This window comes from Podarcis gaigeae (assembly GCF_964106915.1).
Source record: "Podarcis gaigeae genome assembly, chromosome: 2".
Taxonomy (NCBI): Eukaryota; Metazoa; Chordata; class Lepidosauria; order Squamata; family Lacertidae; genus Podarcis; species Podarcis gaigeae.
Window position 1 is genome coordinate 76,670,841 of NC_139679.1, and position 13,631 is coordinate 76,684,471.

The 13,631-nt window shown below is 41.4% G+C and overlaps 1 protein-coding gene across 1 annotated transcript in view; it reads right to left on the bottom strand.

The window, feature by feature from the left end:
- The window catches only part of LOC310839575 (inter-alpha-trypsin inhibitor heavy chain H3-like), a 62,670-nt gene extending 53,893 nt beyond the window's left edge, over positions 1–8,777 (bottom strand). The window contains exons 1-10 of the mRNA XM_083728206.1: positions 8,697–8,777; positions 7,810–7,970; positions 7,327–7,431; positions 5,574–5,736; positions 5,362–5,472; positions 5,123–5,251; positions 3,036–3,152; positions 2,192–2,360; positions 1,080–1,205; positions 167–348 (exon numbers count right to left, since the gene is read on the bottom strand). Of these exons, the coding sequence (XP_083584332.1) occupies positions 167–348; positions 1,080–1,205; positions 2,192–2,360; positions 3,036–3,152; positions 5,123–5,251; positions 5,362–5,472; positions 5,574–5,736; positions 7,327–7,431; positions 7,810–7,970; positions 8,697–8,762 (1,329 nt within the window). The 5' untranslated portion in view covers positions 8,763–8,777. The remainder of the gene's footprint in view (positions 1–166; positions 349–1,079; positions 1,206–2,191; positions 2,361–3,035; positions 3,153–5,122; positions 5,252–5,361; positions 5,473–5,573; positions 5,737–7,326; positions 7,432–7,809; positions 7,971–8,696) is intronic.
- Positions 8,778–13,631: the final 4,854 nt, after the last annotated feature.

Consider the following 13,631-nt stretch of genomic DNA (forward strand, 5'->3'; position numbering starts at 1 on the left):
GCCTCTGACTGGACTTAACCATCCAGGGGTCCTTTACCTACCTTTTAACTTATAGCACAACACCGAATTCCCTTCCATAGAGAAATATTTTGGCCTACCTGAAGACAGTTTTGAGATTCTTCATTTAAAATATATGTATATGTTTTGATTGTTGTTTCTCCCCTACCTGGAGCTGCAAGGCTGCATCTGAGTCCTCGTATATACGGCGAGCCACTCCCCCATTTTCTAAAGCCATCTTCTCCAAAAATGTGTAGCTGACATCAAATCCAAAGCCAAGGCAGTAGAGGAAGTAGTTCCCCTCATTAGCTTCCCGTATGTTTCTTTGAATCCTATCAATGTTTGTTTCACCTGTCATATATGGGTATAAAATGTGAACACACCCCGGCCACCGACAAAATAACCCACTGACTTTTCAATTAAAGAAAAAACGTAGAAGCAAATATTGGATATTTGTGTTCAACTATAATACATATTTCTTCTGTACCAAGAAAAATGTTTTGTATTTAGGATTTCCTGTTTCTTACTGAGAAACTGCAGGAGTATTATATTGTAGCCAGATAAAGGCTATATTGTTTTTTCCCCATCTGGCACTCATACAATCTAGTGAGTCCGAAGTAAATGAAGGTGTGAAAGAGAGTTATAAAGCATGAGGAAATTTTGTAGACTTATACGGCAAGCTGATGTCTGGAGGATATTCTGTGTTCCCACTTAGGCTGTAACTGCTTGAAAAAAGTTCTGCTGAGGATCAGTCTGTGTGTGATTTTTCACTCCTCTCTGTTTAGCACCCTCCTCCCTCTGTTTAGACTTTTTTGCTTATTTGATTATCTCTTTGTCAATTGTATGGATATGTTGAATGTTTAAGGGGCTTGTAAAAACCAAATCCAAAGATATTGAGAGAATCTTTACTGGAAGGTGTGAAACGGCCAATTGTTGAAGAGAAAGAGAAGCTTGAAAAGGGAGTCACACACACAGAGAGAAAATGTCTGATTAAAGTAATTGTTGATAAGTATGCATTAAAAATAAAAAATATATAAATGAAAATAATAGCAGAATGTGTGGCTTTACTGTTTCTAACTTACCAGTAGTAGGTTGACCGTCTGTCAGCAAAATTATCATGGAAATGCTTTGGTCTGGCAATAGCTCAGCTGTGGTGTCTTTGTCCAGTGAGTCTATTGCCTTCTGAAGAGCACCATTAATATCTGTTGCTGTAATGGGAAAGAAAACAGGTCAGTGGATTTGACCAGAGATTTATATTGTTCGTCAGAGATCTAGTGACGATGCTTCAAAGGTATGGAGGGAGAGAGACAGCCAGGGCCATCCCAACAGTTAGACAGTCTTGAAAAGGCAGCCAATTAATGGTTATTTCATTTCTTATTTGCAATATTGTGAAATCCAGTCCATGAGTTTTGAACATACAAAAAACACAAACACAAAAGAAATAAATGCAAAGTTACTGAAATCACTGGGTACAGTCAATAGTTTCACAACTGAATTAAGAGAAACAGGCAAATTAACTTCATTCAATCTTAATGTTGCTGTTATGTAAACAAACAAACAAACAAACAAACAAACAAACAAACAAAGAAAGGCTTTATTTTCACCCAGCCCATGTTTTATGTGTGTTCCAGTTTGGTCTTCGGAGTTTTAACCCAGGCCTTAGAAAAATGCTCTAGAAACTAGGCGCTAGGGTGGGTAATGCTATAGATTGCTGATGGGCCTTTTCTCATGCCTAAGGGTTGTTTGAGTTCTTAATAAAGTGCTTTGGCATGTCTTGCATTATTACTGCAATGTTTAATTGCTGGGGTGGGAGGAGAGGCCCTTGTGGGATATTCTATTTCTTGTGCCAAAATATCTTGACTTGGCACCTTGGTGGGCATTTGCTCCTGCATCGAAGGCAAGATGTTGCCCTGGGGATATGGGGAAAGAAAGCAAAAAGACCTAGACTAGTAGAAATCTATGGCTTAAAGAAAATAAAATAGCACTAAGTCCACAAAGAAAAATCAAGAGACGAGCAAATTTAGACATACAGTATGCAAATGGGAGTTAATACACTGAACAATTATAGAGGAGGAATATGGCCATATTTCTGAGCATAAAAAATAAGAAGCTGTTGAATGAAAAACCAAACACCTGAGAATTAGGTAAAACTCTGCTGAAAAACTTGACAAGTCTGTTCAGTTGACAAACTTACTTCCTCCAGCAGAAATGGTCTCAACATGTCGTTTAGCCCGTTCCACATTCTCCTCTGTAGCTTGCAACAAAGATGAAGTCCATAACCTCACAGTTCCACTAAAGAGAACTAAGCTAAAGTAATCTTCAGGATTAAGGTCTTCCAAAATCTTTTTCATTGCCTCTTTTGTCTATAAAAAGTAATAAAGCAATGTGTGGCTGGTTTCAGACTGTAGTAGAATTTACATGCTCTGCTGCTGGTCTTCTAAAGTAAATTCAGTCAAGAGAAGGTGTGGCAATGTGTCGTTACACATCATGCACTGCTGTACCTCTCTTGCCCCTTGAGATTCCTCCCAGAGAAGCAATTCTAGGGTTGTAGCAATAGGGGTGATGCATCTCCAGTGCTTTCTGCACACACAGACCCAACTGATTTCCAGAATGTGGCCTAGCTTTTCCTGGGAGATGCTTGAGGTGCTACAAAAGCCAGCAAAACCTATTGTAACACAGAGAGAACAAGGGAATGTGTGGACCCTGGGAATTGGCAGTCCTACAATACTGCTTTCCTTACTTTAAAGGCTATCTTGCATAAACAGCCAAGGAGGCAGTGGGCTTGAAAAATAGGACAGGGACTAAGTCCAAACTACTGTAAATGAGCAAGGCTCTAAGGAGCTAAAGCACTTGTTCTTATGTGCCTCAGCTCTCAAATCTCAAAGAGAGGAGCAGTTTGGTCCTGCTGTGGGATAGCAGACTCCATAAACATTCATTGTGACTGTCAAAGAGATACTGCTATTGTCACTGGTAATTAACATACCATTGGCGTAGCATGGCACAAACACTAGAACATTTTCTATTTGGAAAAACATTACCTGCTGTATTTTCTTCCCCCCCATAGATCCACTTGTGTCTATGACAAAGACCACGTTTTTGGGAAATGCTGGCATTTGACTGGGTGCAAAATAATGCACAAAATATCCATTAACAATCTGAAAACAAAATAAGTGGTATTAAGGTATTACACATTCATATCACAACACAGCAGTGTATAAAGTAAGTCAAACTATGGAACTTGCTCACACCGGTAGCCGTGATGGCCACCACCTTGGATGCTTTTAAAAGAGGATTAGACAAATCCATAGAGGATAAGGCTATTGATGGCCACAATGGCTATTTTCTGCCTCCACAGCTTCTGAATGCCAGAAACCACAGGAGGAAAGAGTGTTCTTGTGCTCGAATCCTGCTTCCTGGTTTCCCATAGGCAACTGTTCAACCACTGTGATAAACAGAAAGCTAGGCTACATGGGCCATTGGCTTGCTCCACCAGGTTTTTCTTATGCTCTTGCTTTCTTATGACCACATGTCAATTCAAGTATATCATGCGCACAAAAACCCATTGTGTGAGCAGTACAACCAACCCTTTAAATGTAGGCTAATCCAGCCTCATATAACCAGCATGCTTGAATCTAATCAAACTAGAAGGGGTTAAGGTCATAGAGTAACCTGTTCTAGCAGGTTTAGCCTATGTAACCCCCTCACATTGGAAGGAAATAGGTAACCAAACTTTTGTTCTGTCTGTCTACATGTGAACATGGGTGTGTGAGGAGGTTTGAGCTGCAGCCTCTTTTGTTTGAGACAAGTATGGAGTCTGAAACAAATGTTTTCCTATACCAATAGTTTAGGACAGGCATAGGCAAACTCAGCCCTCCAGATGTTTTTGGCCTACAACTCCCATGATCCCCAGCTAATAGGACCAGTGGTCAGGGATAATGGGAAATGTAGTCCTAAAGCATTTGGAGGGCCAAGTTTGCCTATGCCTGGTTTAGGAACTTTTACCATTTTGTAACCAAGCTATATTTTGCTGCCTCTGCATCTTTTCTGAATGCTTTATAGTAAGGCACATTTATCTGACCCAAGGAGAGTTTGTAAGTACAGTGGTACCTTGGATTAAGAACTTATTTCGTTCTGGAGGTTCATTCTTAACCTGAAACTGTTCTCAACCTGAGGTACCACTTTAGCTAATGGGGCCTCCCACTGCCACTCCGCCGCTGCCACACGATATCTGTTCTCATCCTGAAGCAAATTTCTTAACCCGAGGTACTATTTCTGGGTTCGCGGAGTCTGTAACTTGAAGCATCTGTAACCTGAAGCGTCTGTAACCCGAGGTACCACTGTAAACCATTTTTATAATTTACCAGATGTGGTCTCTATCTATGCCAGGGGAAGTGGAAAACTTTGGGAAGACATTTTAAAGGGAGACATTTTGGAATTCGCTGAAAAGGGCACATTTTAAGGATTTACATCCAATATTTTTACACTTTGCTTTACTGCATGTTTTGCCATGTTAAATCTCTGCTGGAGTTCTCTCTTGTTCCACACTTGGATCTTGACTTCTAGAAATTTTTGCGCAGATGAATTGAAGACAAAGCAACTAGCAGGGGAAACCTACATAGGTCTACTGAAAAGTAAGTCCCATTGAGTTCAACAGGGCTTTCTCCCAGGTAAGTGAGCATAGGATTGCAGCTTAAACCAGACTTTTAGATAAACACATCCACTTTACTGGTATGTCAACAGGGTTTGTGTTCCTAGAGATACAATATTTTTCTTTTAAACTGAGATTAGAGACTCTTTGCCTTTCCAGTTAGTTTTCTGTGGTGAAATTACTGCAGGGATGTCCTTAGACTACATGAAGACTAGGAAAATGAGAAGCCAACAACCGTTTGTCTAAAGGAAGTTCTTGTTCTCTTTCTTACTGAAGAACCTGGAAAACTGACTGGAATGTCTAAATCTCAGGGAGAAGATTATGCTACAATTCAGATCTGGTTCTTTTTGAAACAAAAGATTAGGGGTTGCTGCCTGAAACGAAGATTATACAATTTGTAAATAGGCCTTTTCCTATGCCCCCCCTTCAATTCAGCTAAGTGATGCCTATTACTCTGAATTCTCAGTAATTTTTTACCTGTATATCACCTGCAGTCTCACTCCTTTTAACATCATAACGTATGAGAAAATCTCCATCGAGCAGTGTGTCATCCACTCCTGCGGTTTTTCTTTGTTGATCTATGGTTGGTTTAAATGAAATGTGGGCCTAAATAAGAGCCACAAAAGCAAACAATCAGTCAAGCTAGAATAGGAGGGCCAGTGATTTTTCTTTTTTTAAAAAAGCATGCTAAGTCTTGTAGTCCCTATAATGCATACCTTTGTCTCATTCTGCACCTTTGTTAGAGCATTGTTCAGTTCATTGGTGATGAAAGTGCTCTCAGTTTCCAATGAACTTATACCTTGTGGTTCAAATATGTGGGTGTCAATCTGAAGAAAATAAAAAGATGCTTCAGGGTCATAACCTTCAGCTACAACATGGGGCCAGCAATTGGTGTCATTTATAGAAAGAGCCTCTTCCAAGAATTTACCTGAAAGTGTTTAACAAGTTTTTTGGGCTTGACCTTGATCAGCAGTTCGTACTTTCCCAGCTTTCGCTTTAGAAGTTCCTCGTATGTGAGTTCAAAGTTAACTTTGGCAGCTGCTGCAACATTGACTGAAACACGAAACTGTTCTAGTTTTCTTCCAGTTGATCTGAAGGGAAATGAGGAATTTAGGCTTTATGTAAGAATTTGGCAGCTCATGCTCAAGTTTGTCTGGGAAATGAACCCTTGAGTGATATTAAGTTGTGGACATCCACTAGCAGAATGGACTTCCGTGTGCCACGAGATGTTTCCTTCATCTCCTTCCCCTGCAGATGTTGTTTGTGTCCCACAAATCTTTTCCAGTGGATATGGGGACATTCAAGAACAGATTTGGAATGCAAAGGGGCCTGCAAGCGGGAGAAGAAGAATGAGATGTCCCACTACATGAGTAGAAGTCAACTCACGTGGTACTGGATTTCGAAGTAGTGTAGTATACTTGTACTGATATGGGAGTGGAGATGCTGAAGGCAGGCCTCTTATATTTTTAATAGTTGTGTATAAGAGGGAATTCTGACAGGTGTAGTTTATCTTGTAGAGGAAAATGGCACCAGTGGTATCTTTCATTCCTCCACGGAGTGCTGAAATAGCAGGATCCAAAGCACCAGGGATACATGGAAATTGACTTTTCTAGAGCACCTGAATGGGGATGTTAAGAGCTCTGCATGCTACCTGTCCCTGGTCACCCTGTGGATAAGACACTGCTGAACTTCCAAAAACTTGGGACATGACATTTCTAGAACACCTTGTGTCTTTTTGGAATAATAAGAGCGTCTCAGAAATGACAGTCTCCAAGGATCCTTGCTGGGGGAAAACTTCTCAGGGAAACAACAATCAATTCACGATGCAGCTGAACATTATCATTTGTAAAGTTCATATTTGAAATATTTGAAAATCAGTGACATCACTATGCAATACCAGTGAGTGTTTGATATGGTGTCTGTAACCCTTAGTGGGTCTACTTCATGAAAGCCACCAATAGCTCTTTTAGATCGATTATAATCTAGTCAAATCTACACTCTTTAGAATGTTATAATTTGGGCATGCTGCTAGGACTGTAAAATGGAGATAGAGTGAATTGAGACTTAGGTTCTAAGAATATTGGGTTGGATCTGCAACTGTGTGAGCAAAATGCCACTTGCATGATGGGATCTTTCACCTCCTTTGCTCTGCAGCCCCTGAAAGCCCTTTCTAGAAGGTGAGGAGGTCATCTTAAACGGTACAGCTGCTCCTTCACTTCATTTCCATTGCTGCTGTCCCAAGCCACAGCTTACACTGAGGGCACCTGACATTTAGGAGAGGCTTCTGAGCAAGTGCAAGGCAAGAGAGACAAAGGCAGAAAAGACGTAGTAAATCAGCAGAACTATGGCTCAAACCCATTTCGCCTTAATGTTTTGCTGAATGATCACAGTTGGCCTGCATTTATGGACAATTTTTGCTCACAACATCTGGTTTGGTGCCTTTTTCTTTTCGCCTTTCCCTTTGGTATTGTTGTTTGATTATTTGATCAACCAGTTTGGTCTAGTGTGCATTTACTTGACCCGCTTCAGCTTTGGGGAATGATGTCAGTGGTGCTAAGAAGTAGTGGCAATGTCTAGTAAAGTACTTGGTGTAAGCCACTTTCCAAATATTCCTATACACTTCTATCCTCTCTATGGCTTTACCCATGACTGCAATGGCGGCAGCGAGGGGAGTTGCTTACTTGACCAGTCCAGCACTCTGTCCTTGTGAAACCGCAGCGTCATACTGATCTTGTGCAGATTTCTTCTCCTTGATTATTCCAGGATATGTTTCTCCATCTATTGTCCTTAAAAAACAGTGTTTTGAACAGTTAAAGTCATTAGAAAGACGTAATGTCCTCTTATGCCCCTGTCCTCTTCTGCAGCCCACCTATTCCTCCCAAAAAACTGCTCTGGAGTTGCGGGGACCCTTCAGAACCATGTGGGAGGTGATGTTGGAGGAAGGTGAATTCAGTTTCATTAAGATTCTGCTTTTATAAATTAAAAGGTGAAAATTGCCCCCACCCTTCCACTCATTGGGACGTTCGGTTGATGGCACTGGAACAGCTTACTGGTTGCAACTCACTTCCTCAGCTGGAAGATGCCCTTCCATTCACAGAATAGCTGGGCTGGAGCAATCTTTCTAACTTTTAAGAGGCCCCAGACATGAGCTTACAAAGCCTTACATGCTAAAGTTTGTGATGAAAGCTGACTTGGGTAACTCCACCTCAAAAAGAGCCTCCTTGGATTCATTCGCTCTGTTGACAACTCTGCTGGTGATTACTGTGTGGGCATATCGTGAGGTAACTTTGCAGTCCACATGCAGGCTGTAGATTTCGATGGCATTCTGGAGAAGAAGAGGAAAAGATTCTCTGAATTCTGACAAACTTCTTCCACACCAAATGTATTATTGTATGGCAAGATTTCATCAGCTCATTTAGTTGTCAGAGCAAGGAGAGAGTGCATTCATTAGGCTTCCACTCTGGCAGATGATGTTCATGCTCCTGCCCTAAAAAACTGCCCCCTCCACTATGCCACTGGTCAGGTCGTAAGTCCACCTAGCTCACTGTTGTCCTACACTGACTGGCAGGCTCTCTAGAAAACCTGGAACCCTTGGCATGCAAAACAGATACACTTAACACGGAGTTATGCATCCTCCCAGATTATAAATTAAATTAGTAGTTTATATACTCCCATCAGTATTTAACACAACCAGTTTAATAGCAGTATGAACTAAATTAAGGTTAAAATCATACATGAATTAGATTCCCAACCCCCTCTTTTTTCATGTTTCTGAACTGCATTCGGTAACATGATAAAAAGAGGGGGAGGGGAATCTAATTCATGAGTAGTCTACTGATGTGAATATTTTAAGGTCAGGGAAAGTAGTCATGGAAATCTGCTGGCCAAGAATAAGGACTTCCCATTACGTGCCATCACCCCAAACCCCACATGAAACTAAGTTATTTAAAAAAATTGGATATTGCAAATTTACCATATGTACATTTCCCCAATATTCTAAAGACAAATGAGACATCTCTAATTCAGAAAAAGGGACAATTACCTCAGGTGCCGCAGGTTCCACAAATACTTGTAGTGAAGAAAAAAACAGCCAAGCGACAAAAAAATGCCTGTCCATTTTGGATGTGACAAATCCACAGAAGTGAAGTCTTTTATACAAAAGAGTTAATGAACGACTAACGTCTGAGGGACTTTGTGGACTATTGAAGCCTAATATTTACCCACTGAATCAGAACAATATTCTTGAAACAGAACATCCCCCATCCTGCCAATGTCACCAATCTTGTCAAGCAAGTGAATGGAAAATCTGTGTTCTACCCAATATTTACCCACTGAATCAGAACAATATTCTTGAAACAGAACATCCCCCATCATGCCAATGTCACCAATCTTGTCAAGCAAGTGAATGGAAAATCTGTGTTCTACCCAATATGTCTGCAATACCAAAAATATATGAGTGGCTTCCCCCTTTCCTATGGTTTTAAGAAAGTCCAGTTCTATAAAAAATTGCAGAATATAAATCACAGAATATAATAATGTTTTTTAAAATAATAATAATTCCATTAAGAAAATTTGTGCAGTATACAGTCAAACCACAGTTCTCAAACGGCTCGATTTTTTACCGTTTCAGCTCCCAAACACCAAAAACCTGGAAGTAAATGCTCCAGTTTTCCATTTTTTTTGGCAATGCGAACGTCCGCTTGAGTGCAAGAATCTCTTGCAATCAATCGGAAGCTGCGCCTTGGTTGTCAAACATTTTGGAAGTCGAATGGTCTTCCGGAACGGATTACGTTCGACAACCAAGGTTTGACTGCACAGGAAATTTGATCCTTGGATCCTGGATCCTGCGTGGACTAAGTCAGTCTCTATCCCAGACAACAATAGCACTCAAATTAACAAGTGTGTCCAAATGTCCACATTAAATGAAGATCTGCCCACCATCTGCCCACCATCTGTAGAACATTCACCCAGCAGACTAACAAGGAAGTAAACGAAGCACTAGGCAGCATGTGACCAACCGCATCATGATTGCATCAGTCACAGTGCAATTGTATACATGTCTACTCAGAAGTAAGCCCTGTTGAGCTCATGTGACATACTCCCAGGTAAATGTGTATAGCAGGGGTGGAGAACCTTTTGCAGGCCATGGGCCACATTCCCTCGAAGGCAACGTTCCAACCACATCTTTCCATCTAGGCAAGCAAGAGGCATGGTACACAGGTCAAGGACATCTCCTAGCAAAAATACTGAAGAACAGCAGGAGGGGAGATTGTGGCCATCACCTACCCATCCTTTGAAGGGTATTCCGTTAAAGGAATCTGGTGGTCGTGGTTCCTGTCCGATGCCCAGATAGTGGCTAGGGCCATGGAACAACCCTCTGGTGACTCTAGGGGAAAGCTTCCAGTTGATTTGTATCAACAAGCTCCCCCTACAGGTTGTTAACCCTTGTGTGACTCCCTGCAGGGTGGACAGGAGTCAAGTATAGTCTGTTCGGACCCAGTGCCTAAGCCAGTACCAGTCACATTCTGTAACCAATAAAGTTGTGGCCTTTTTTAGCCCATTAACCTAAAATACTTATCCCATGTGTCTTGTTGTTGTTGTTGTTTAGTCGATTAGTCGTGTCCGACTCTTCGTGACCCCATGGACCAGAGCACGCTAGGCACTCCTGTCTTCCACTGCCTCCCGCAGTTTGGTCAGACTCATGTTAATCGCTTTGAGAACACTGTCCAACCATCTCATCCTCTGTTGTCCCCTTCTCCTTGTGCCTTCAATCTTTCCCAACATCAGGGTCTTTTCCAGGGAGTCTTCTCTTCTCATGAGGTGGCCAAAGTATTGGAGCTTCAGCTTCAGGATCTGTCCTTCCAGTGAGCACTCAGGGCTGATTTCCTTAAGAATGGATAGGTTTGATCTTCTTGCAGTCCATGGGACTCTCAAGAGTCTCCTCCAGCACCAGAATTCAAAAGCATCATTTCTTCGGCGATCAGCCTTCTTTATGGTCCAGCTCTCACTTCCATACATCACTACTGGGAAAACCATGGCTTTAACTATACGGACCTTTGTTGGCAAGGTGATGTCTCTGCTTTTTAAGATGCTGTCTAGGTTTGTCATTGCTTTTCTCCCAAGAACCAGGCGTCTTTTAATTTCATGACTGCTGTCACCATCTGCAGTGATCATGGAGCCCAAGAAAGTAAAATCTCTCACTGCCTCCATTTCTTCCCCTTCTATTTGCCAGGAGGTGATGGGACCAGTGGACGTGATCTTTGTTTTTTTTTATGTTGAGCTTCAGACCATATTTTGCGCTCTCCTCTTTCACCCTCATTAAAAGGTTCTTTAATTCCTCCTCACTTTCTGCCATCAAGGTTGTGTCATCTGCATATCTGAGGTTGTTGATATTTCTTCCGGCAATCTTAATTCCGGCTTGGGATTCATCCAGTCCAGCCTTTCGCATGATGAATTCTGTATATAAATTAAATAAGCAGGGAGACAATATACAGCCTTGTCGTACTCCTTTCCCAATTTTTAACCAATCAGTTGTTCCATATCCATAGCTTCCTTTCCCACATAGAGATTTCTCAGGAGACAGATGAGGTGATCAGGCACTCCCATTTCTTTAAGAACTTGCCATAGTTTGCTGTGGTCAATGGAGTGAAATGCATTTCCGTAGTCAATGAAAGAGAAGAAGATGTGTTTCTGGAACTCTCTAGCTTTCTCCATAATCCAGCGCATGTTTGCAATTTGGTCTCTGGTTCCTCTGCCCCTTTGAAATCCAGCTTGCACTTTTGGGAGTTCTCAGTCCACTTACTGCTTAAGCTTCATTGTAGAATTTTAAGCATAACCTTGCTAGTGTGTGAAATGAGTGCAATTGTGGGGTAGTTGGAGGATTCTTTGGCACTGCCCTTCTTTGGGATTGGGATGTAGACTGATCTTCTCCAATCCTCTGGCCACTGCTGAGTTTTCCAAATTTGCTGGCATTTTGAGTGTAGCACCTTAACAACATCATCTTTTAAAATTTTAAATAGTTCAGCTGGAATATCATCACTTCCACTGGCCTTGTTATTAGCAATGCTTTCTAAGGTCCATTTGACTTCACTCTCCAGGATTTCTGGCTCAAGGACAGCAACCACACTACCTGGGGTGTACAAGACATCCATATCTTTCTGGTATAATTCCTCTGTGTATTCTTGCCACCTCTTCTTGATGTCTTCTGCTTCTGTTAGGTCCTTACCACTTTTGTCCTTTATTATGGCAATCTTTGAACGAAATGTTCCTTTCATATCTCCAATTTTCTTGAACAGATCTCTGGTTCTTCCCATTCTGTTGTTTTCCTCTATTTCTTTGCATTGCTCGTTTAAGAAGGCCTTCTTGTCTCTCCTTGCTCTTTTTTGGAAATCTGCATTCAATTTCCTGTATCTTTCAGTATCTCCCTCGCATTTTGCTTGCCTTCTCTCTCCCGCTATTTGTAAGGCCTCGTTGGACAGCCACTTTGCTTTCTGGCATTTCCTTTTCATTGGGATGCTTTTTGTTGCTGCCTCCTGTATAATGTTATGAGCCTCCATCCATAGTTCTTCAGGCACTTTGTCCACCAAATCTAAATCCTTAAACCTGTTCCTCACTTCCACTGTGTATTCATAAGTTTATATGCCTGGAAATGAAAGGAAAGTGCAATGCTGTAAAGAAAAATATTGCTTAGGAACCTGGAATGTAAGAACCATGAACCTTGGTAAGTTGGAGGTGGTCAAAAATGAGATGGCAAGAATAAATATTGACATCCTGGGCATCAGTGAACTAAAATGGACAGGAATGGGCGAATTTGGTTCATATGACCATCATATCTTCTTCTGTGGGCAAGAAACCCGTAAAAGAAATGGAGTGGCCCTCATAGTCAACAAAAGAGTGGTGAAAGCTGTACTGTGATGCAATCTCAAAAATGATAGAATGATCTCGATACGAATCCAAGGCAGACCTTTTAACATCACAGTAATCCAAGTTTATGCACCAACCGCTGGTGCTGAAGAAACTGAAATTGGCCAATTCTATGAAGACTTACAACACCTTATAGAAATGACATCAAAGAAGGATGTTCTTCTCATAATGGGGGATTGGAATGCTAAAGTAGGGAGTCAAGAGATAAAAGGAACAACTGGCAAGTTTGGCCATGGAGTTCAAAACAAAGCAGGGCAAAGGCTAATAGAGTTCTGCCAAGAGAACAAGCTGGTCATCACAAACACTCTTTTCCAACAACACAAGAGACGACTCTACACATGGACCTCACCAGATGGGCAGAAGCCAAAGATGGAGAAGCTCTATACAGTCAGCAAAAACAAGACCTGGAGCTGACTGTGGCTCAGATCATCAGCTTCTTATAGCAAAATTCAAGCTTAAACTGAAGAAAGTAGGAAAAACCACTGGGTTGGTAAGATACAATCTGAATCAAATCCCATGTGTCTTATTTCATCACAAAGCAGGGAGCGGGGCCTCGACTCACAACCAACATTTCAGGACAGTGAACAACTGACATGCACACCATGTACAAATTTATTCTGTAATAGAAAAATGAAAGGGTATATGTTGTTCTCAGAACATCACCAGCTTTAAAATAGAATCCCTAGCATATTTCTGGACACACTTGAAAGTGCTAGTTTCATCCTTGAAAGACATTGCATCACAAGGACCACTTGCTTACATAAAGACCCACCAGGTAATTGAAGTCATAGGGAAAGTCTCTTATTCTGTTGTCCTGCTGGCAGTGACTAAATGCTGGACTTGCTTGTTACTAGTGGCTTGCTTTTGGAATGCCCACTCCAGGGCAGTTTACCAGGTGCATCCTTCCTATGAGATTTAGGTGCCATGTCAAAACCATTCTTATTTGGGGTGTGTGCATCCCATCCTTTTAAGGAACCCTAACTTCACTGTTTCATTTCTGCTAACGCTTTGCTTGTTTTCTAAGCAACTCCAAAAAATGTTCCATTGACAGGTAGGATAGAAA